Source organism: Cavia porcellus, unplaced genomic scaffold, assembly GCF_034190915.1.
Source record: "Cavia porcellus strain 051 isolate PalLab524CR breed Dunkin Hartley unplaced genomic scaffold, mCavPor4.1 scaffold_25, whole genome shotgun sequence".
NCBI lineage: Eukaryota > Metazoa > Chordata > Mammalia > Rodentia > Caviidae > Cavia > Cavia porcellus.
Genome location: NW_026947508.1, coordinates 27,697,844 through 27,723,763, shown reverse-complemented (window position 1 = coordinate 27,723,763; position 25,920 = coordinate 27,697,844). Strand labels below are relative to the sequence as shown.

At 33.8% G+C, this 25,920-nt stretch overlaps 1 protein-coding gene across 7 annotated transcripts in view; it reads right to left on the bottom strand.

Annotated features, from left to right (window-relative positions):
* The window catches only part of Zmym4 (zinc finger MYM-type containing 4), a 163,712-nt gene that overhangs the window by 47,825 nt on the left and 89,967 nt on the right, over nucleotides 1-25,920 (bottom strand). For 6 of the 7 annotated variants that reach the window (XM_063236054.1, XM_063236055.1, XM_063236058.1 and 3 more), the window contains 7 exons: nucleotides 17,520-18,044; nucleotides 15,692-15,753; nucleotides 15,173-15,343; nucleotides 8,560-8,644; nucleotides 8,063-8,318; nucleotides 1,699-1,873; nucleotides 1,399-1,611 (listed from right to left, as the gene is read on the bottom strand). In XM_063236054.1, the coding sequence (XP_063092124.1) occupies nucleotides 1,399-1,611; nucleotides 1,699-1,873; nucleotides 8,063-8,318; nucleotides 8,560-8,644; nucleotides 15,173-15,343; nucleotides 15,692-15,753; nucleotides 17,520-18,044 (1,487 nt within the window). Of the gene's footprint in view, nucleotides 1-1,398; nucleotides 1,612-1,698; nucleotides 1,874-8,062; nucleotides 8,319-8,559; nucleotides 8,645-15,172; nucleotides 15,344-15,691; nucleotides 15,754-17,203; nucleotides 17,386-17,519; nucleotides 18,045-25,920 lie in introns of those variants that run through there. The other variant, XM_063236060.1, reaches the window with a different exon arrangement.

The following is a 25,920-nucleotide window of genomic DNA, read 5'->3' as shown; positions in this document are numbered from 1 at the left end:
TAATCCCAGCATTCATAAGGCTGAGGCAGGAGAATCTTAATGAACACAAGGCCAACCTGGACTGAGTTCAAAGTTAGCATGGACTACACAGTGAGATCATGTCTCAAAAAGCCGAAAGAAAAAAATTCAAGTCAGGAATTAATAAATTTCATTGGAGCGTTTACTAACAAATCTTCCCCTCTCAAGTATAGATAACTGTGCTTTTCCTGTGGTTCACTGTAATATACCCTATTTCCATGATATCATCTTATCTCATATCATCTCAGGAGACACACAGTCCCTCAGAATGAAAGTAGTATCCAACACTAGTTGCATGACTTACATAAAAGAAAGTAGCAGAAATGACCATTAATATGCCAGGCTCAGTGCTAAATGCTCTCATCCTTATTTTATATAATTCTAAAAACACCTTAGTGACACAGGTGGTATTACAGCCACTGAGAGATAAGAAAATTGGGGCTAGGGATATAGCTCAGTGGTGAAGTACTTGGCCAATATGCCTAAGACCTTGGGTTTAATCCTTAGTACAACAAGTAAAAAGCAAGCAGGTAAGAAAACTAAAATACTGGGGACTCAAGGAACTACACTGTTTTCCCGGAGGTAAACCTGTCAACACAAAGAATGTGAACACAAAGCATGCAAATTAAATTTGTAACTGCTTTACTACTAAACCCCCATTATTTTGCTACAGTAGATATTAATATGTAAGAAGCTCAATAGGCACTGGCTAGAGTAACAAATGAGTTTATAATTACAATGTTTCATCTTATTTTTCTTCATCTGGTGAAATATGAGTCATATTTCAAGATGATGAATGAAACTAAGAAACTAGTGAGTACCTGATACTGTATATGGGAAAAAACAGTTCTATTCTTTCCCTACTGGGCACTGAACCCAGGAGTTTTTTCCTGCCTCAGCCTCTGGAATGCTGGGATTACAGCCATGTGCCACCATGCCCAGCTCGAGCCCAGAACCTCTTACATTCTAGCCAAGTAGTCTTGGAATTACCCCCATTCCAGTACAGTTTTAAGGATAACCTATGTGAAAATACTTGATTTTTTTCCCTTGTGAGAGTAAAAACAAGAAAAAACAACAAAGCTAATGTTTTTAATAACATTTTCACAATTTCTACTAAAAATTTGTATTTCCACAAGTCATGGAAGTACATGGCTGTTATCCCAGCAACTCAGGAAGCAGAGGCAGGATCTAAGTCGAGGCCGAGGCTGAGCATCTTAGCAAGATACTGTGTCAAAATAAAATTAAAAAGGGCTAGGTATGTGGCGGCTCAGTGGTAAAGCACTTGCCTAGCATGTGTGAGGCCCTGGCTTCACTCTGTAGCACTGGGGCAAATATCTGGTGAAAAGCACAAAGACATCAAAATTAAATATGGTCAAATACCTGTTTGTATGCTGTAATACATGTTGAACTACAAAACTTTTTAGACTGTCCCTCTATCTGAAGCATGTGGCATTGTCCAGAGCCACTATAACAGTAACCCCCACAGTTCTCACAACAGTTCATGGTGAGGTTGTTAGCAGAACGAAACTTAGAGAAGCAGGTATCACTACAAAGTTTATGTACCACATTCTGGTAATTAACTTCATGTCGAATCTGGGAATTAGAAAACAATACACAATCAACAAGGAGAGACTATTAAAAGCTATGCTTATCACCCCAATAAATAAAAAGGTAACTTACAACAGCATTCTTCTGACACATGCTGCATTTACTTGAAATGCTATTTGTATTTATGGTAACAATAGGTTTTTTTTTCAGTTCATATGTTGACAAACACGACAAACTGCAAAAATCTTTACTGGTGGTGGTATTTTCAAACTGGGCACTGATCACATCCTTTGGATTTAAAATCTCTCTAAAAATGATAACAAAGATAAATTAGGCCACAATATAATTCATGTTTTTCCTCTTTGTATGTTAAACCAAATAAAAGAGAAAATTATAGTAAAGTGAAAGGGACCTGGAAACCCTGGGTTTTCTTTCTTTTGTTGGTACCCAGGTTTAAACTCAGGACCTCGCACTTACCAGGCAGGTGCTTGTGCTGCTGCACTAAACCCCCGGCTCAGCCCTGGGTTTTCTTTCTCTTTTTTTTTGGTACCAGGGATTGAACTCATGACTTCACATTTGCCAGGGGAGGCGCTTATGCCACTGAGCTAAATACCCAGCCCCAGCATTGGGTTTTCTTGAAAAAAATTTATAAATTATTTTAACCCTTTTATTCTTGTCCATAGAATGACATTCATCATTTCTTTTTTTTTTTTTTTTTGTCTTTTTCTTTTTTATTGGTACCGGCGATCAAACTCACGACTGCCTGCTTGTAAGGCAAGTGCTTACGCTGCTGAGCTAAATCCCCAGCACGACATTCATTATTTCTATAGATGAGATTGTAGATTTCAATTTTCCTCTTTAAAACTGTCTATATTGCACAGGGGTACAGTGCTAAGTCGTACAGTGGTACAGTACTTGCCTAGAATGGTATTTCCAAACTACTCTCTAAAAATAGGTTTAAGCTTGAAATTTTTAAACACTGTTATCTTTTCAAAGTAAAAGTACATTTCAAAGCACATTTAAAACTACACAAGGGCTGAGGAGTTAGCTCAGCAGAATAAGCGCCTGCCTGTCAGGTGCGAGATCTTAAGTTCGACCCCTGGTACCAAAAAATAAAATAAAACTACACAATATATATTCTATCATGGTTTTATAAAATCTAACATTTCCACACATATTTTGTTTCCAAGCATTAACAGCAAAGGCAATGATGACTAAAATCCTAATGATCAAGGCTCTCTACCAAATCAACTCTCATTCCACCAGGACACCAGTCCTATATAGTAATTTACCAGATAATTGAAGGGTGAATCACTTGAAAAAAACAAATCTTCAGATAAGTAAAATTTTGCAAACAAAATTCTGTAAACAAAATATACCCACAAAATAGTATAAAAACAAAATATACCAATAAAACCAAATTTTTAGATAGGTAAAATTTTGAAAATAAAATTTTGCAATCAAAATACACTCATAAATTAGTTTAAAACAAAATACACCCATAAAATAGTTTAAAAACTGAGTCACACTGAATCCTGCATCTTAAACTCATCAAAATAATATTTTTCTAAAAAAATTACAAATGTTTCAATAAATCTAACAGTAAAGATAATGAAAAATCATTGTGAGAAATACCTGATAAACTATTCTCAAATTCATATATAACTCCACTTCTTATTGTCTCCCATAATTACAGCTGTATACTGCTTTACTTTCTGCATTTTAATTTCTTTAATTAGATCTTAATGTATTTCAGGAGTGTTTACTGAGAAGTTTGTCTTTTATTTATTTGTTTGTTTGTTTGTTTATTTATTTATTTATTGAAACAGGGTCTTGCTATATTCCAAGCTGGCCTCAAACTTGCTATGTAGTTCAGGTTAGACTTGAACTTTAAATTGTCCTGTCTCAGCTTCCTCAAGTCTTTGGATCACAGGTATGTGCCACTAGCTACTGAAAAGTTACACTGAGACAGCCAAGGGCTACTAAAGAAATATAAAGAAAGAAATAACTCAGCTCAGAGCATGTGACATGAAAGTCTCCCTGAAAGACTAAAATCTTAGATCCTACACAGGAGTTTTCTAGATTAAAGAGGTAAGTGTTAAAAGTGGCACAGATACAGGTAAAAGCAGAACAAAGAATGTATTTCTAATTTCAACACTCTTAAGTTTTCAATTAGATTATATGGTATACAGTAGATTACATATTATATAGAAGCAGAATGTTGTATCATGATAAGAAACAATCTCATTCTAATTTCTAAAAATTCAGAAACAGCACAATACACAAAAGGTTACTACACTGAATATTATATGAAGAATCTGATCTAATACAATTATTAAAATTATCCACACCACCTCCTTCATGTAGGATTTGAAATCATTATTTATTTATTTACTTGGTTACATAAGTGATTAGGCTCATCTTATCAAATTTAAACTGGGTGCAGTGGTGCACATCTGTTATTCCAGTATTTTAGAAGACTGAGGCAGGAAGATCACAAGTTGAAAGGAAAAAAACTTGGGGAGACTCTGTATCAAAGGAGGTGAAGTAGCTGAGGGAGAGCCTAGGAATGTAGGGGGCTCTAAGCTAGAGAAAGAAGGGGAGAAAAGGTAAATGAAATAAAACTAAAATTAAATGATGGTTAAACAATATTTTCAGAGTTTGGTTAAATTCAAGAGGTTAAGTGATATAGCTAACAAAAATCAAAAATAAAACTAGTACTCAAGAACAGCTATTAAGTTTTTTTTAACCAAAGTACTGCTGCCATTATTTCCACTGGTGTGTAAAAATAGCAGTAGCATTCGTTTTCTCTTGGCACATTCAAATTAAACTGAAATTCTTCTCACTGGGACTGATTTATAAATTAAACCTGTCTGACTACAGAGACTACATAAGGAACAATGACTACACCTAAATTAAACGAAGCACTAACTGAACATTTTAGTTTCTTTCAATTTGTTTGTATGTAAGGTACACCCAATTCAGCAGTTTCAGATTCAGATAAATCACTCTGTACCAAACTGTTATAAAGACTGTGTGTGTGAATAACGGAGCGGAAGAAAGGGAAGGAAAAGTAATAGAAAATGAAAGAGCAGATTTCATGAAGTAGAATGCATAAAAAAACAAGAATGATCAGCAGTTGAGGTTTAAAGCAATGAGAAAGGTAAAATGTGAAATGAGATGGAAGGAGAAAATAATGAAAGCACTACCCAAAAGAACAGAGAAAGAGAAAGGGAAAAGACTAAGAGAGAAAAAAGGACGAAAGAATAAGAGAATGAAGAGGTAGAATTACAAATAACAGGTTTTAGAAATTGAAAATGGTAATGAATTTGGTAATGAATAAAACCATTAAATGATAGGTGAAACAAATTAAGAAATTTCATATTGATTTTTGTTCAAAATGAAAGAAAATTTATAGTAAGATTGGTGTTTTTCTGACCTATAATCTGAAGCAATGTAATATACTACATGATAATCATAGCTCATATATTGTGTTCCAGAAAAATTTGGAGGGTGCTTTTGAAGTGTTCTCATAGGGAACACTTTAGACCCAGAGTCCCTTTTTTATTGAGGGGAGGGGAACTGAAGCCTAAGGTCCTCACAGTGAGTTACATTCCCAGCTTGCTTAGGCTGGGTTTGAATTTTTTGTGATCCTCTCGTCTCAGCCTCCGAGATCACAGGCATAATGCCTGGCTGAAATGAAATAGTCAAGAATCAATAAATTATACTAGGATCAAGATACAGAAAAAATGACATGCAAGTAGATTTTACCTATCACGAGAAACAATGGCAAATACCAAAGGCCAACAAGACATGATAAATTTAGCAGAAAATAACATGTGTGTCTGAGAATAAAAAGTATAAGCCTGTAATCCCAGCACTCGGGTGGCTAAGGCAGGATTCATTTGAGCTAATAGTGAGTTCAAGGCCAGTCCTGAACATCATAGTGAAACCCTCTCTCAAAACATTAAAAAATAAAAAAGATCATATATATATAAACACATTTTAAAATTTATATGAGTTTTCTGTGTAATATGGAAAATATCTGATAAACCTTTGAAAGTATCATATTATGAAAGGAGAAATATCATTAAGTTTTAGAAAATGTCAATATCCTAAAATTAGAATTAAATAAAGCCAGGCATGCTAGTATACATCTATAACCCCAGTATTCTGGGAAGCTGAGTCAGAGGACTGCAAACTTTGAGCCAAAGCTGGGCAATTTAGTGAGACTCTGTCAAAATTTTTAAAATATTTAAAAAGTTTAAAAAAGTAGAGATGTACTGAAAAAAAAAGTTTAAAAAAGAGCTTAAAGTACTGAGATGAAATAAACAAAAAAGGACTATATAAAGTTGCAAAGAAAAAAGTTCTTATGTCAAATAACATCAGAACAAGCAAAAAAAAAATCTGCTAATTGTAATTTTCAATGAACTTAATCTGTTATAATTCAAATAGTATAAAAAATTCTAACTTTGTTAAGCTAAATTTGCCACAACACTATAGTGTACAATGAGGTAAGGGGAAAGGAAGGAGAAAAAGCAGAGGGAAGCGAACACAGAAGGAATTGTACATGTATGTACAGGTAGTAATTCCACATGACGAATGTAATCATTATCTACTGCAAACATGCAGTAATAAAAACAAAAACTTTTTAAAAAAGAAATCACTAATTTCATAGCTCTAGCTATAAAATAACACATTTTCAAGAGTTAGGGTTATTAATTAATTAGTTCAACAAATATTTAAGAATCTACTACATTGGCTATGTAGCAGTAGATAAAATTACAAGAGGTAAGTTCCTAAACTTCTTCGGTTACAAGTGTGTGTGTGTGTGTGTGTGTGTGTGTTTTATTTTGACATATAAAACTATTTATCTTGTAAACAAGATGTTTTTAAGTATATAAATGTGATGGAATGACTAAATATTGCATTCAGGTAGATAGATAGATATCACCTCAAAGAGTTACCATTTTTGTGGTGAGAACACTTTTTTTTTTTTGGAGAACACTTTAAAAGCACCCTCCAAATTTTTCTAGAACACAATATATGCGCTATGATTACCATGTAGTATATTATATTGCTTCAGATTTTAAGTCAGAAAAACACCAATCTTGCTATAAAATTTTTTCATTTTTGAACAAAAATCAATATGAAATTTCTTAATGTTCTTTTTAAATTAATATACATGGTTCCAGATTACTTTTAGATGCATATGAACATTAAACAGAGTTCTAAGAAATAAATTTTGATATCACTGAAGCTGTGGAGAAAAATGTTCTAGCCTGTATATTTCTCTTCTGAAATGTTTAGAACCTGAAGTGTTTAAAAATTCAATGTTTTTAAAATTTTGGAAGCTGGGCATGGTGGCACATGGCTGTAATCCCGGCACTCAAAAGGCTAAGGCAGTACGATCACTGCAAGTTTCAGACCAGCCTGGGCTACAAACCTATGTACCTCAAAGCCAGCCTGAACTGCATGAGATCTTGTCTCAGAAAGACAAAAAAATTTTTTTGGAATATATGCATAGACTTTGTGAAGCATCTCTAATCTGAAAATCTGAATTGCTCTCAAGTCATCAGCTTTTTGAGTATGATGTCAGTAATCTATAAATTTTAGATTTTATAGCACTATGGATTTTAATTTTCAGATTAGGGATACTCAACCTGTACAATTTTTTTTTTTTTTTTTTTTCTTTTTGAGACAGGGTCTCGTTATGCAGTTCAAGCTAGCCTTGAGCTCACTTTGTAGCCCAGGTTGGTCTCGAACTAGAAATGATCCTCCTGCCTCAGCCTCCCGAGTATACCATATGGGAAACTATGAACATTGATACACAAAGTAATAAATTGTATTTTGAGTAGCGAGGAGTCAAAACAAAAAGTTTTTTTATGATGTACTCATTTAAAAAGTTTTTAAATCACCTTAGAAAACATATCAAGATAAACTTATTATTCCTCAAATAAATCAGAATAACCTTAGTGCAAACTCCCTTTTTATTAATAAATGTTGCAATGGACCTTGTAAGGTGGTTCAGAGATACTGAGAAGCGACTATATATATATATATATATATATAGAGAGAGAGAGAGAGAGAGAGAATGCTAATAGTCATTACATGTTAAGAATAAAAAATAGTAAATTCCAATTATGTAACACACCAGGAAACATCAAATATCTGTTTGACTTAAGTACCCTCTGTCTATAGTTACAAAATAAAATATCACAGTAACACATTACTCCCAATAGGTATTTTTTCTTGTATAAAGCATCTTGACTTAGATGAAAAGGTTGATTTTCATAATAATTCTTAATATATATGGTGTGCTTTTTAAAGCTAAAAGAAAGCCAAGCATCCAGCAGCCAGAAAGACTGAAAGCAGCAACATGTTGGTATTAACTGTGTATTTTTTTTTAAACACAGAAATGTAAGACAAAATACATAGGCTAAAAACAACCGTGAAAGAAAGAGAACAAAAAAGGTAACTGAGAATTCTGCTGTACTTTGAGCAACTTGAACAGGTTTTCTTGGTGAGAGGAGGCGGTGGGCGGGCAGGTGGAACTGTGTATCCAGTTAGGCACAGTGTAGAGCAGAAAAGCTGAGTAGACCCTTTTCTCTGATAAGCAGTTTGCCCCTTCTGGAGGATTTTTTTACAACCAGAACAGGAAACTCGAACAGCTGTGGCTGGAACTGAAGGAAGCATTTTATTCGTGCCAGATGATGCCAATGAAGGCTGAAAGCCAGTAGTCAACTGTGGAGCTTTAAAAAAAAAAAAACAAGGTTTAACTTTTTACCAGACATTTAAAGTTAACCATTTTTTTTTCTTTTTATTCTAGAGCTAGTCTTAAAACTCAACAGTAACTATACAATGTACAAATTAATGCACTTCAAATGGACCCAGAGAACTGCCTGAGTTATTAATATACTACAAGCAGAAACTTCCTCTTATTCATGTTAGTCAGAATAAGCTAGAATTCACATATTCAATTCTGTTTCTTACCAAGAGGACTGCCACTGACGGAAAACACAGCACTAATTTTCAGTTCCCCCTCTTGAGTTTTTTGCTGTTGGCCATGACTATACTCCTTTAAAAAGGAAAATAAGCATGTAAATACACAGAGAAAAGAACAAATGTGTAAAGAAATCCAGACATTCAAGATGTTTTACTACTGCTATATAGAGGCAGAAAATATTCACAATAAGAAATAAAATACAACACAGCAACCAAGCTATAATTAACAAAGGTTTAGTATGTTTCTGTATGCTGGGAGAGTAAGAGGGAAAAATTGCAAGTTAGCTACTTAATTAAGCCTACGGCACTACCAGATATTTATAAATTATTTTTGAAATTTTTCTTTAATATTACAGAAACAAAGTTACCATTTATTATAAAAGTAATACATAATCATATAGAAAATTTAAGTAAGCAGAAATCACATTTCCATCATCCCAAAAGAACAGTTATTCTTTTGGTATATTTCTTTCCAGTCTTTTCCCCTTCTTTATTCAAAGGCTTTCTTTACACAGTTGTAATTATACTAAATAATAAGCTACTTATATGAATTGATGTTCTGTTCTCTGAAATCATTTGAACTTTTGCCTATTACTGCATATTTATCAGAGATAATGTCCCCTGGATAAGTACCAGTCTTTCTGAGATTAGAGTCCAAGAACCCCTGAAATATAGGTAGTCTGAAATTTCTGAAAGAACATTTTTTAAATTGTATTATGTCAATGATTTTAAATGCATGTAAATATACTTTAAGTCATGAATAACCATTACATGAGTTCTAAAACAAGTTTTCAATACTGTTTGCTTACAATTACGTTGTTTAATTGTGATAACACTGAGAAATAGCTCTAACTTTTAAGATACTGTTTAACATAGTCAAAAGTTTGCAAAACTGAAATTCTATGGTATCACAGATATGCTCCTTTTTGGGGTTGGGTTTGTTGATACATTACTAAAATTTGGAAAATACCAATATACTTCAGTGACATCAGATTACAGGGAAATGACTAAGGTGAGTGCACTTTGCTCATGCACAAAATTAAAGGCACCAAAACCCTAAGGCAAGAAAGTAATATTTAATGCAATATTTTAAAAATCAACATTTATGCAAAAATCTAGGGTAAACAAAATATCAAAACTTAGAATCAGTATAATTCTTTTTTTCTCTTTTGCCTCAGGTTCTAACAAGCCTTGCAAGGCACTAAAATTATATAGCTATAACCCAATGCTGCTCCATTTAAATTTTTTCACATTTAGTGTAATCAGTAGTGGCATAGTAAGTATCTTTGTAGGTATTTACACTTTAATTCTTAAAGTGGAATTATTAGACAAAAAGGTACATAGTAAAGGTTTCTGATAATGACAGATACTTTTCCCCAACAAAACTTTTTAATTATAACCTAACAATTTTTAACAGGCTAATTAAGTCTCTTCCTACTTTGTTCCAAATTGCAGTTGCTTTTAATGTTCATTACAAGTGCACTAATATACAACAGTATCAATCCTCTGCAGCAGTTATCAACATTTCCTGAATATGTATTCCAAGTTAAATTTTTTATGTACTGAGGTTTCCATTTTATAAAGTCTGACAATCTTTACCTTTGTGATTTCTTCTACTGTTACAAAGTTTTACTTCCATAATAAAATTATAAGAAAGTGGTTTCACTGTTTATAATACAGTCCTTTAATCCCAGGGTCAGCAAACTTTTATCTGCAAAGGGCCAGATAGTAAATATTTTTGACTTTGCAGGCCATGTGGTCTTTGTTACAATTACTCAACTGTCTTCCACAGTGCTTACTTCAACAGCACATACACTCAACTGTCCTGGTAAAGCTCAAGCAACCACAGACAACATGTAAATAAATGAATGTGGCAACGTTTCGATTAAAATTTATTTAATAAAACAGAAGGCAGAAAAACAAAAATTTTAAGTGGGGCAGATTACATTTGGCTAGCCAATGAAAACTTACCAACCCCAGCTTTCTTGAAGATAATCTATCTTAGGGCTATCAATTCTGTATCATCAACAGCCTTACTTATGATAGCATACTATCCTAATGAAATTGTAGGATGCTTAACTATTCAACATGTTTCCCAACTATTTTTTTTGAGAATATATATGCAATATATATGTGTGTGTGCATCTTCAAAACTTTAGACTATAACCATCAACATTCTCATCAGAATTACATCAAATCTGCATTTTAATTTAGGAATAAATGACATCACAATATTTTTTACATTTTAAAAAAGGGTCTCCATTCAAGTTGTCTTTAATCTGACATCATGTTTTTAGTTACTGCTGGGAACAGAATATCTTTTTGATTATAGCATCTCACTGGAAAATGGTTTACAGAAATATTTCTGTATTTTATAAAACTATAATTCAACTGGATATGCCACTAATCTTTGCGGAGTTCTATCAGCTTTCTAACAAGTATCCTTACCTCCCCATTTCATCTACTTCTTCTAATTTTCTTAACATTTATTGGGTCAAAAATTCAACAAAAGTTAAAAACAATAATGCTGACATCAGTAATCTGCATTCCTTCGGCAATTACTAACAAGGTTTCCAACACTTTACTTTGAAATTCAATAACTGCTATTGATCTAAAATAGGTTATTTCTTTTCTATGATCAAAAGATTCTCTATTATTAAAAATATATATTGAATTACTGAAATATATTTTGACATCTAATGAAGGCATTACATAGATATTCATGCTGCTGAGGAAAATATATGTATTTAAAACTTTTTAATATTGACTTATCCTGACATCCTTATGTTATATAGCAGCAGTGGTGAACCTATGGCACGTGTGCTGTTTGAATCACTGAATCCTCTAAAAGGTTTGCCATTACTGTTACATAGTACATTAAAGCAACTCTTCAGAAAAAAACAATTAATTTCAGGAAACTCCAAAAATAATCAACACTCATTAGTTCAAATGTATGGCCTATAATCAGCCTTTATTCTCTGGGATGACAATTTCAAATTTTTGACACACTTTTAACCCACGAGTGTACACTACTTATAGTAAATTAAGTATGTATCTTAAATACTTTCAACATTCCATAAAGCCTTCAAAGCAGCATGTTTCTCTGTCCATCAAAAATAACTAATTTTCCAAATATATGACACAGATCAATGGTTAGCTAATAATTGATAAATACATTTTGAGAATTAAATATCTGGTTGATGACCCAAAAGGTTTCAGAAGAAAAAAAAATACTAAAATATAAAGATCTTTATGGAAATCTTTACTTTCCCTTTATTTACCACAAAGGAAGAAGATCCATATCAGTATCTCCCGACAGTATTTTTAGAAACAAAGAACAAGGTATCTACAAATTAACTTGACATGGCTAAAATATAGCACCAACATTTGAATGACTACATTCTATTTTCCAAGCTTGTATGAATAACTAATGTGACACTGAGGTAATTTGCTTTTCTGTCTCATTTATTTTAATGACAGGTAAGAAATTAGCTCTCCTGTTATTTTTAACAAGAATAAAAGAATCATGAATTTAACCTAATATTTACTAAATGTCTAGCTTTCAAAACACATTTAATAAGCAAAAAAGAAAAAAAAGGAAGTCTCTGCCTCTTTAAAGTTTCTATTTTAAGACCTTTAGATGTTTAAAAAATTAAACATTTATTTCCAAAAGATTGTAGATTAACTAAGACCTTGAATGTGACCCCAGACTGGCTCCTTCCAATATGGTCTTGAGTAATTAACTTAATTTCTATGAAATTCAACTCCTTATCTGCAAATATAGTTAAATATCCTATACTCAAGCCATCCTATATGTAGTTGTTTTATGTAAGGATGAAGCAACATAGCATACATAAAAACATCTATACCTATAAAGTCACAACAGAAAATACTATAGTAATATACAAAGGAATCAGAATGAAGAAATGAAACTGGGAAACCAAATGATGTTATACTAGCTAACAGAAGCAGAAGGATGATGACAACCTGGAAATTTATAACTAAAGAAATAACCAAGAGCAAGTTAAGTATGTATGCACACGCTTCAACATCTTAGGAATTCATATGGGAAAGTAAAGAAACTAAGACCAAAATGAATTGTGTAAAAAAGGAGAATTAAGAAATAAGCAGAAAGTAAAACTACAAAGTTAAGTATACCGTAAAGCCAACGAAGGCTTTGGAAAAGTGCCAGAAGCTACAACTATAATTTTATTAAACCACGAGAAAAGTTACTAGTAATTAATGGTCAAAAGTAACAGCTGGTCACAACTATAAAATCTAATCAGTATTTTTTGAAAGGTTAGTAGTATTATTTTTGAAACCAAGAAAAAACACGATGGAATCCCTTTTTCTGGCCTGTGGAAAACTATTAAGATTAATAAAGCATTATGCAGTATTGAAAAGCCAGGAACATAGATTTCCAATCACTATAGGGAAGAAATACCCAAAAGAAAAGCACAATGATAAGACAGATAATAGAAGAGGACTAGAAAGTAGAGGGAGAAAGGAAGAAGGAGCTGGGAGAAGGAAAGATAAGAAGAAGAAAGGATCAGTACCTATAATTCATAACTTGGGCTCTCCTGAAGGATTTTAAGAGAATTATCAAAAGTTTGGTCCTATAGAATTGGTCTGGCTAACAACAGAGAGGAATGCTTAGGGAAAAACCTAGTTTTATCCATTCACCTGCTGGAACTGCTTTATGGTAGGGTCAGATAAAAAATGCTTTTGGATTTTATATCTGAAACCTACCAATATTACTGTTTTGTTGTCAAGTGTCCAATCAATCAGGTCTGAGTCTCTGGGGAAGTTCTCCCCTGTAGTCATGATAAAACTTCATACTTAATATTGTGTAACACATTTCATACTTTTGAGTAAGTGCGAAAGATACAGGCATTTCTATCCAATTCATTGTGTTTACATTCTCTAGCCACTGGAACCAATACTCACTACTGCCACTGTATTTGTACTTTTCGTCCCAAGGGAATGCCACTGCATAATGTACAAAAGAAAGAGATCCCTTTGGTATCCTGCCAGCATTATGATTTCTTATACATTCCCTATGTGCACACTGGGGCAACTTAAAGAGATTCAGGATCTGCCTTACATACTGACATAGTTGTGGTGTTCTGAGACACACACTGCTACATAAACTCTCCCTGGGTGTTAGAACATTTATTCTTAATTCTGATATTATTTTATGCAACATTTTAATTGATCTTCTATTCAAATATTTTCATATCCTTTTTTATATTTTCTTAGTTCCAACTATACTCATATCCATTCAACTCTTATGGTTTTATTATCACTATTCTGATACATCTATCTTCTCCTGGGCACCACAGAATTTTTGCTTACATACATGTCAATTTAACTCATATGAACCCTCTATCACCATAACCACTTTGCTCTTATTACCTACTTTTCCTCTCTTTATTCTACAGCAGTGGTTTTCAATAGTAAATGATTTGCTCCTCAGGAGACATTTGGCTATACTGGAGAAATTTCTGTTTGTTACAACTGGAAACAGGACTCTGTTGTTACCAGCATCTAGTAGGCAGAAGTCAAGAATACTGCTAAACACCAAATACCCTCCAATGCACACGACAACCCCGCCTAACAACAAATCACCTGGCACAAAATGTTATTTAGGTCAAAGTTGAAACATAAATGAAAACATTCTCAAACCCTATTATATAATAGGTAGGAAAAAGTAAGTTTTCTCCAGATCAAATATCATTTCAGAGAAACTGTTAATTCATACTATCTTTACTTCTCATTTGCTAAATTAATGCCACATGTCCAAAATATGGCTGTCTTCAAACAATTGCTGCTGTTGTATAGTCATCCCTTGGACCCTTCCTACATTTCAAAATAATTACAGCATCTGATACAACTTTCTTTGACTCCAATCACTGCAATGTGATTATCTACAAGGTTAATTTAGTTGATTATGACTTCACAGTTACAGAATCCCTATGAATTTTACCTCCAGAGCAACTGTGAAATAGCAGAGCTCTACCTCTACTCATACTAAAAATAAAAAATCTAAAACTTAGGATCATGTACAGTCAACAAAGCCTCTTTTACCCACTTACCCAACAAACTGGTTCTTCAAACAAGCCTTCCAAAGACAATCTGTCCAGTAACCCTTTCTAAAAATGTAAAATCCACACCTAACATATACTGCATTAGCAGTAACTACAAAAGGCTTGCCTTCTATTCTGAATCACAACAAAAACCTATAAATCCTATAAATGCAATATTACCCCTTCAGTTATTAACTGAAGCTATAATCCTTCAACTATAACTGTATCAATCTTGGATCTTTAAAGATTCAACATTTCCTTAATTCTTCACCAAAATGCATTGAAAACTCACAGTGGTATTAAGAAACAGAGATGATTAAAAGTCTTAATTACTACTCAGGAAAACTTTCATAACCCTTGTTAAAGCCTTGCAAAACAATTCAAATTGCCTCAACTCCTTTAACAGTTTCCTTTCACCCTGTCAACAGACTACTTCTTAGGCACTATCTTTCTCACATGAATAATTCAATGTGTGAACAAAAAGGAGTTAAAAAAAAAAAAGGTGAAATGTTTACTTGAGCATTTTCAGGTTCATCTTTAATTTTGTCTAGTAGTCCCTGCTGTGGTGCCATTGCTTTGTCATACTCATCATCCAAAGGTTCTTCTTTAATTCTAATATTTGATGCAAAGGAATTCCCCAGTTCCGAACCAATGGATTCTTTATTGGCAAATGGGTAGCTGGAATCCTAAAACACAATATAAAGGATTAATAAGTATTCAAATGTTAAAATTATTCCTCTTCAGGCTTAACCCAAGGAAAAGCTCATTGGTAATGAAGTCGGTGGACATTCACTAGAATCCCTATGCCTAAAAGTAAATGTGCTGTAAATCTACATACCAAATACAAATAAAGAACCTAAGAGCTGAGGCTTCTAGGAATGTCTCCAAAGACATCCTACTCAAAGTAACAGTTAAAAAAAAAAAAATTAGCGATCTACCTAACACACATAGTTAAAGAATTCAGAAAGTGACATAAAGAAAACTTTGACACTTGTCACAGGTAACAGCAATCTACATACACACTGAAAACTTACCCTAAAGTTTGTTTCTGGGGTTTGTGGTAAATGGGTATGTAATGTTTCTTCAACTTGATTAGCTATTAAAAGAAAACAAACAAACAAACATATGTATATGAATAACAAATCTTACAGAGTGACCTAGAAAGCTATCATTTGTTTATCATCTCTCTTTTTCCAATACAGACGTTCATTAGAGTGAACTGGGGCCCAAAAATACCCAAAAGCTAGTTTCACTCAAAGTTATGCACAATACTGCCCTCACATACCTTTTAAGCCTTACTTTATACCTTTTGCTAACTTTAACATAGAGCAGTTACTTTATTCACTGCTCTCTGAAAATTACTTGTTCTCTCTTTATTTCTGCTACTTCTAATACGTCTGTCTACTCTATCCTAATGTTTATAGTCTTCTAGATCCTGCTCAGTTCAAAATTCACCTCTCCTCCTCAAATATCCCCATTCACTAACTTAAAATTTATCCCTTGCCTCTAAGGATACCTAAAACACACTGCTTCCACTATTTGAAAGAAATCTTGTACTGCCCTGTGACAAATTCTTCTACCATTGTCTTTAACTATAAGTAAGTCTTATGCTAGTAAACAAATCACTGATACTTCTATTTAACTTAATCTGTCCCTTCTGTTAGACACAATGTTCCTTCCCTAACTTTGATATCTTTTCCAGGGGTTCTAAAAGTAGAAACTGAACAATATATATATATGAAAATACCCTTGCATTGTCTTGTATATCATGTATACTCAAAATAGCTGTACTTTTTAACTCTATTGGTTTGTTCTTTCTAGCCTGTATTTCCTAGTATTGTCAAAGAAATATAGTATTGGTATGTATACTTGCTCTCCTTCACTTCAATTTAACATTTGAGCCTGGTTTAGGGATGCACAACTATAATCCCAACACTCAAGAAACTAACGGAGGAGGATCACAAATTGGAGGCCAGCCTGGGCTACACTGCAAGTTCAAGGCTGACCTAGAGTACACTGCAAGACCTTGTCTTAAAAAAAAAAATCATGAAAGGATTATAATTTTTACTAGAGCAGCTTAGGCCTCAAGAATACAAAGATGAATTAAGATACAATCTGTCCTCAAGAAATTACTATACTAGGAGATATGGCAAAACAACAAAAACAGAACTATAACATTCTGTGACTATTAACGTGAGGCATGAACAAAATACTGTGGAATTATAGATAAGGAAACCATTCTTGATTTTAGAGTGGTTAGGAATGACTAGGAAGAGATTATGAGTTAGGCATTATTTGGTAAGAAGTACTTTTCCAGATATATACACAAAAAGAGAAAATGACATATAGGCAAATGAAACAGTAAGAAGAGAGGAAGATACAGAATAAAGTATGTGATATACTCAAAAATGAAACTAGAACTATAAAGTACAGTACACTAGACAAACAGGCTCAAAAGAAGCCTTGAGAAACATAAAATATAAGCTTAAAAAAAATCTGCCTAATTTAAACTTATTGGTGGGACAGCAGTTTGAATTAGTGCTTACAGCACAAAGAAGTTAAATCCAACTTCAGGTTCCAATGTTCAACCAAAGAAAATGAACAGGTGATTCGAGTATCTTGCCTTCTCATCAAAATATTGCAACCAGGGAAGGGAGAAATGAGGCTTAGAGCTATTTTTCAACCATTTATACCATTACCAAAAGTTACTGGGAGAAATTCAGTCACTCTGCAAAGAACAAGGATAAAAGAAAAATGACAAGCTTACAATGAATTTAACTGTTTATATTTCACTCAATATTAAAAGCTGTATTATCAGTACTTTTTTTCTGTGTTTTAAGGTTTTGTTCCAACAATTATTACCTGCTTTATCAAAAAAACTGCTTTTCAACCTTGAATCCAAATCTTTATGAGGTTTATCCAACCGTTTTTCATGTTCATGATAAGTTAGGTCTCTATTTTTCTCCTTTCCAGAAAATGTCTCTTTGCTGTTTTCTCTTACTAGACTAAAATCTTTCCGTATTGATTTAAAGACAGAAACCTGATCAAATTGTTTAGTAAAGTCTTTTTTTAATTTATTTTGAATCTGTATTTCGTTTTCATTGTCTGATTCATTCTGTGTGACTCTTCTCTCTACTTCCAAGCTATCATCAGTATGAACTGAAGAAACAAGATTCTCCTTTGAACTAAAATCCTGTTCATCCTCATTGTCACTACCAACGACTGGAATTCCTGCAAGATCCCCAGAGTTCAAAAAATAATCATCTTCATCCAGCAATGAATTTTCAGATCCTGTTTGATTCGGCATTCCATAAGACATGCTGTCAAGGGTAGGAGTTAGGTTGTGGTCTATATCTTCAGACATTTCTGTATCCATGATACCACCACCTTAAAAAGTAAAATACTGTTTAGACAAATGATAGTGCTTAAAGATGACCACAATTATAAGGTCTGTCTGGTATTTAACCAAATATATTTTTTTCTTTTCAAATAAAATACTGATAATATCATCACAGTACTCATTTAACATTTTGATTTAGGTGTGAAAGATATGACTATCCCTTAGCTGACAGTTAAGGAAATGGGAAGCCAAGACTTGAAAAGCTTCAAGCTAGAAAAGAAGACAAAGTGATAGGAAGAAAAGAGCACCAATCTCAGAATCAGACATATCTGTGATAAAAACAGCACAATTCTCAAAATTTATGATTCTGAGGAAGAAACTCTTGAGAATCTCGATGTAAAACTGCATAATACTCACCTTGAAGATTAATTTGTGGTGAGGATTAGTGACAGTTATGTATAAAGGCCCTATTAAAACAGTGAGTGAAACACAAAAAGTAATATGAAAGTGACAATTATAATTTTATGATAAATATTCTGGGTAGCTGAGACCAAAATATTCAACTGTAATAGAACTTAGGCCTTAGATCTCATGAGTCCCATTTGCTCTGCACTAATACCACTACAATCTGAACATAGTTAATGTTTAAAGTACTATTTGAAGAAAAATAAAATTTAACATATCTTAAATTTTTTTTTGAAAAACTGCTTACTGCTGTAACTATATGCCAAAGTCTTCTCTGTTCGAAAATAAAGAAAACTTCAAACCCTAGTATACTGCTTTTATTCCTTTCACAAACTTGTGAAAGAAAAAAAAATTTTTACACTATTATTTTTTCTATTTAACCTCTCAATGATTAGTTCTTTGAAGTTAATATAATCAATTTCAACTTTCCATTGAAAATACTCTTATTAACAACATCACAATCTAGTCAAATTGATTTTTCAATCCTTGTGTGGCATGGTTCTCCTGGGTAAAATTTTAAAAATTTCTTTGGTATTATATTTTTTCTACCTTTGTAACTTGCCTATTATTGTACAATTCACTTCCATACTATTAACGGTTTCAATATTAGTGTTTCTCCAGTATTTCAGTTCTTTTACTTCATATTCATACTAAACAATTTTAGCTGTGCATAGCCATGACTTGTGTTACTGATGTTCTCATCACTTTACTTTAGACATTTCTTTCAAGATTTAGATACCTATATTCAACCTCTTGTATCTCTATTTAGACCTTTTAAAGATCTTGTAGGGAACCTCAGTTTAAAATCTCTTAACTCAAACTCATCAACCCATTCCATACATACACATCTTTTATCTTCTTCACTTGATTAGTAGACTCACCAAGCAGCAGTTGTTAAAGACAAAAAAAAAGAATAACACTAATTTCTTGAGAAATTCCATCAATGGTACAGTTTTATCTCTATCAATCCCATCTCTTCCACTACAGTATCTAATAATACTTCAAATCTCTTTCTGTACCACTGTAGTATCTTCAACAATACACTACATCCATACAAACATCTAAGAAACAAATATAGTCTTACAAGCTCTCTGCCTATACTACATTTAACTGGTTCATGAGAGGGCAAACTGAAACTAATGAAAAGGAAAGAGAAGCAAGGAATGAAAATATTAGTGGCACTGGAATCCTTGTTTTTAATCTGTTCCAAAAGCTCAGATAAATGTTCATGTGATTGGTTTTTCAACCTTTGCAGAGATGCCATGCTTCAATAAATTCCTCTTTTTGTTTAAGCAAGAGTGAAACTAAGTCCTAACTACAGAGTGAAAGATTTCCTCAAATTGTCCTCTCTGTGGAGACACCAACATTAGCTTTCTAAAAATGTAACTCAGCCAGGTAGGGTGGTGCATGACTATAAGTCTGGCACTCAAGGGCTGAAGCAAGAGGATTGTTGTTGAGTTCAAAGCCAGGTTGAACGACCCAGCAAGAACCTGTCTTCTTAAAAAAAAAAAAAATCATTCCATGTTATGCCTTGTTGTGAAAATCCAGCAATAGCTCCCCAATGCCTACAGTGCGGATTCATTCATTCAGCATGTAGTCTGTGGTAATTAGACACTAAGGATGAAAAGATAAAAAACAAATGGTAGCAATTCCTACTTCTCAGGAGCTAGAAAAAAAGAGTGAAATAAAAAGGTAAGAAACAGTGCAATGATGAACAAATAAAAATCTCTGTATGAAGCCAAAGTGAGGGAGAAGGGATTTTCTTTTAAAAAAAAAAAAAAGAAGAAGAAGGAAGAACGTTTAGCAATAAATGTAGAGAAAAGGATATGCTTAGAACAATCACTCTTTTTTACTTTCTAAAATAATCGATTCTGTCAAGAGAATATAAAATAGATGCTGATCTTAGAGAATATGTCACATGCCTGTAGTCTGACATTCCAGGAGTCTGGAGCAGGAAGATCTCGAGTTTAAGACCACCCTGGGCAAGTCAGCAACTTAGTGAGATCCTGTATCATATTTCTTACAAACTTTAAAGGGGCTGAGGGTGGGAGAAACAGGTCAATGAAAAGACCCTGCATTTAATAAATAGTATGAGGGCTGGGTAAAAAAGTGGAAATAAAACTTTTTAAAATGCCTTGCGGGTGAAGCATTAGCGTATCTGTAACTTGCTTTCTCAAACTGTACTCTATAAGAGAAGCAGGGAGGAAGAAGGGAGACCGTATGGTCTTCCAAACATTAGCTGTCTTATTTCAATTATTTCTTTTATTTGAAAATTCTCATAAGATTAGGGTTAAAATATAAATACAAAAGTAGAATGTAAACACGTAAACATACGCACACACAGCCCTACCAGACTGTTAGCACTTAAAGGTAAGGGTTAGAGTCTTTCCAATTCAACATTTTATTCTTACAAGCAGGCCACACAGCAAATGCTCGGTAATTGTTTCATCTAGCATGGTGAGCAATTTATATGTTATATGGATGACCAAAAAATAATATTGCACGCAGCCTTTCATGTCTCTACATTTAAATTCAGTATACAGTATCATGAGAAAGAGATAGCCAAGAAATACTGAATCCTTAATTTGTAGCACCAAAGTAGCAAATATTTACTAACTGGTCCTAAACAAAATATCTGGCAAATCTTTTTGTCAAAAACTACTTTTAGGGGGCCAGGGATATAGCTGAGTGGCACAGCGCCTACCTGGCAAGTGTGAGATCATAAGTTTGATCCCCAGTACAAAAAACAAAACAAAGAATAACAACAAAAAAAACAACTACTAGTAGGAACATAAACTGTTCCAAAACTAGTAAGGAAAAGTTACACAGAATTTATGATACTCTGAATACACATACCTCTGGACCTAACAATACTTTTATTTATTCTGCAGGTATAATCTTACCAAACTCTATTAAAAGGAAATTTTAGCAGCAAAAGACTAGAAACAGCCTATTTTTCATCAATAAGATTACATTAATTATAGTACTTGCAGATCTACAACAGAGTATTATATTGTTTAAAAGAATGAGGCAGGTTTACATGTTCCTAAAATCAATGAGGAAGATAAAACATACATAAAATACTATCCACACATAAAAGATTATTACTACATAAAAAATGTTTTACTAGTTTTCTAGGAGAAGCAAAACTGGATGACTAGAAGAAACGCATCTTTTCAACTATAACCACTTTTATCTTTTTTGTTGTTGTTGTTATTGTCTCTTTGAGACAGGGTCTCATTATGCATTTCAGGCTGGCCTTGAACTCACTCTGTAGCCTCCCGAGTCCTTATAGGTATGTGCCACCACAACTGGCTTCCACTTTTATCTTTGAATTCTGAAGCACACACATGTATTATCTATTTAAAAATGTAATTGATAAAGGAAAAATATTTGATAATATATTGTATATTTAAAGTTTGCTTAGATGTGAATTTCTAATATAACATTTATGCTGTTGTTCTCATCACACAATAAAATCTTATGCAGTTAAAATAAACTAGTTCTGTTCATTAACCTCAAGAGAATTTTTCTTACCTTGTGGTCTATATGATCAAATGAAAGAAATGAATTTCTGTTTCATAGGGCACTGTATCTATAAAAAAAACAGTCCTATAGTCATAGCAGCTAAAACACTTGAAAGCACAAATGTCACACAGAAGATTCCTGGCTTTTATATTACTAAGGGAGTTTAAAAATATGCCATAATAAAACATGCCTATAATCGTAGCACTCAGGAGACTGAGGCAGGATTGCAATGAATTGAAGGCCTGTCGGGGCTACACAGTGAGTTCAAAACCGGGGATGACTTAAAAGTGAGAGGCTGTCTGAAACAATGCTCCCTCTCTACCAATAAATACATACATACATACATACATACATACATACATACATAAGCTGAAATCACCTGAGGAGCTATAACTACAGAAGGGGTCATTTTTCCTTGTCTTTTCATACACACACCAAACCTGAAGATTCTTTCTCAATGTACTATAGTGACAGAATAGTCTTTTGCATCACAGTCTAGAAAATGGGACTGCAATAAACCTTGAGTAAAGTCACTGGAGGAACCTTTAAGGTTCAACTAGCATTACACACTTCATATATATCTCTTGTAGTGACATCCCACGAATTTATTGCCCTGGTCCAATGATCCATTTGTTCTATCATTTCTTCATAAGTGATTGTCCTATGCCCAAAGGCTACAAAAACATCTTGCTTTGACCATTTCATTCTCTTTTGAAGGTCCCCTTTTACATGCAAAATAAAACCTGTATGCTTAATTCTTAATCATGTTTAGGTTGGTTCCTAGATCCAGCCTAAGAGCCTACACAAGAACTAGAGGTAGGGGCATTAACTCCCTCAACACTCTATGTGTACATGTGTAGGATATTTGAAGAAAAACAAGGACATTATGCTAAAATTGAGTGTGCTAATGAATAAGGACAGAGAAAAGATAAAACTACTAGGTATTTGCAGGTAAAAGGAAACAAAATACCTTTTTTTTTTTTTTTTTTTGTCTTTTTCCTTTTTATCAGTGCTGGGGATCGAACTCACGACTGCCTACTTGCAAGGCAGGTGCTTATGCCACTGAGCTAAATCTCCAGCCCCCAAAATACTATTTTTAAAGTGTGAAGCGAAGTCATCAAAAGATCCTGGAGAGGGATTTACATGATTTATGTTTTATATTTGATTTCTGTATACTAATAAGTGTGCTAAATGTTATAAGAAGGTAAAGAATAAGAGCAGGAAGACTAGCTAGGAAACTACAATAATCCATGGAAAAGTGGGGCCAGGGTAGTAACTATAAGTATCAGAGGTGGTCAGATTTGGATGTACTGTATTTTGAAGGCAGAAACCTTTCTTGACAAACAAAATGCCAGATATGGAAGAACAGTACCACGAGATACCATATCTTGAGATGAGAACACTAAAAGAAGATTAGAATAAAGAAAGTAGGATGAATACAGTTTGATTTTAGGCCTGTTATTTTGGTACCTTACTAAATCTTCAAATGAGGTTATCAAGAAGCAGTGACACAGATCAGTCTGTACTCAAAAATGAGATTTCCAGTGCTGGGTGTGGTGGCACAAACCTGTAATCCCAGCTACTGAAAGCAGAAGCAGGATAAGTGTGAATTTTCAAGGCCACCCTGGGCAGTTTAGCAAGATTATGTCTCAAAATAAAATCTAACTTAATTAATTTTTTAATCTGAAAGAGAATAAAAACAAAACAGTGGTAAGACATCAGGAAATCTGCAATAGGTAACTATATTGCATATTGTTATCCTCTAAGTAATTGCTCAGATGACCAACTTTAGGCTTGCAAAGTCAATCAAACAATACTGTTCTTCCAAATCAGCTGTTGCTTATGGGGGAGTGAGGGTAGGGTGGGCCAGCAGTGACTTCCTTCCTGGTTCCACCCTGGCAAGGTAAAATTTAACTTAAAAAAGCCTGAGGAGCCAGGCATGTTAACACATGCCTGTAAGCCCAGTACCCAGAAGGCTGAGGCAGGAGATTTCTGTGAGTTCAAGACCAGCTTAGGTAGCGGTGGTATACACTAACCACATTGGCCAAGTGGGGCCTCAGAGGTTTGGCTGGTCCCAAGGGGAGGCAGCACAAAGTAATGCAGTAGTGCAGGCCACAGAAGCTTGACTGATCCGGAGGGGAGGGGCCAGCATATGCTGTCCCTGTCTGCAACTCACTAGCACATGGCAGTGGGAAAGGTCATCTAGCCAGCGTGTTTCAGAAGAATTGTACCGAACAAAAAAAGAAACTGGGGCCTTCTGGAAGAAGCAAAAAAGATGGGAAGTGGAAGTGACAACAGAAAGTCCCCAGGTCCCAACCCTGAGAACATTGACCCAGGACAGGTAAATACAAAGGAGAATGGGAACATTAAACATACAATATCAGACACAGCGCCAGTGGACATAAAGAGATATATTCCAGACTTCATAGACAAGCTCAAAAGTGAAATATTTAGCCAAATAAAGCAAGATATAAGAAGATTAATAAAAGAGATACTAAGCACCCCTCAAGCAGACACAGATGGAAGAAGGGAGGAACTCAAACAAAGGAGAGAACCATTTGGTGAAGAATATAAAAAAAATATAGAATACATGAAGCAGATTCAAAGAGATCACCAGGAAATTAAAAATTTATGGAAAGATAGCAAATCAGCTTGAAAGAAACTAAGGATAGATTATGCAAACTGGAGGACAATTCTGCAATGTGGATTATGAAAGGGAAAACTTTTTAAAAATAACAAGAAAACTAGCAGTAACAATACAAAGGCTAGAAGATGACAAAAGGATCTATAACTTGAGAATAAAGAATGTAAATGAAGAAGCTAAGATACAAACAAAGGAACTACAAAGGTTATTCACAGAAATAATTAAGGAAAACTTACCAAACATACGAAAAGGAAATGATATTCTGATATATGTGGCATACAGAACTTCAGCCCACCTACAACCAAAACAGAGTTACATCCAGGCATATAATAATCAAGATTCCAGAAATTCAATATAAGAACAGAATATTAAAAGCTGTTAGAGACAAGAAACAGATAACCGAGAGAGGAAGGCCCATCAGAATAACGGCAGACTTCACGACACAAACCATCAAGTCAAGAAGAACCTGGAGTGAATTATTCCAAGCCCTGAAAGAAAATAACTTCCAGCCCAGATTGATATATCCTGCTAAACTGTCTCTAGAAATTAATGGAAAAACAAGATGCTTCCAAGACAAAGAGGAACTTGGGAAATTCGCAACCACCAATCCAACTCTACAGAGAATACTACAGGGCATTCTAGAGAGAGAGAAAAGTACTAGGATTCCAGGAACAGTGGCAGAGAGGCTCATGGAGCAGAAAACAGAATGAAGAAGATAAGCAGACAACTGATGGCAAAAAAAGAGCATAACAGAAATGAGGCAGAGATGACAAGACTCTACGATACACATTCTGGTTTGATAACTGCCGGTTTTTGAAGTTCTACACTATATACAAAGTTGTGTTTTTATTAATACTGTTATGCACTGATATATTCAATTATAATATGTCTGATGATATAGCCAATTCTATTGGAGATGACAAAAGACAACACAGGAACCATAGTGAACGATTTGTACAACGGTCTTACATGTTTACTTCATTTCATGTGTTTATAGGAGTATGTTTTGTTTTGTGTTGCTTTGTTTTGTTTCTCCCTCTAACATAGAAAGGATAGAAATACATGTTAAGACTCATGCATGTGTAGAATCTATAAACAGTTTATGAGGACTGATCTTATGACACATGATGAAATGAACAGGTACTTTGAAGAAAAAGAGACACTTAAGTACCCTGTGCTGATCCTGGAGTGTCATAATGTGAAACCCAGCAATAGTATTATTCTTTGTTCAGAGTGTATCAGCCTGCTTGGGTTTATTCAATCTCAACATAATTGAAGATATGGAT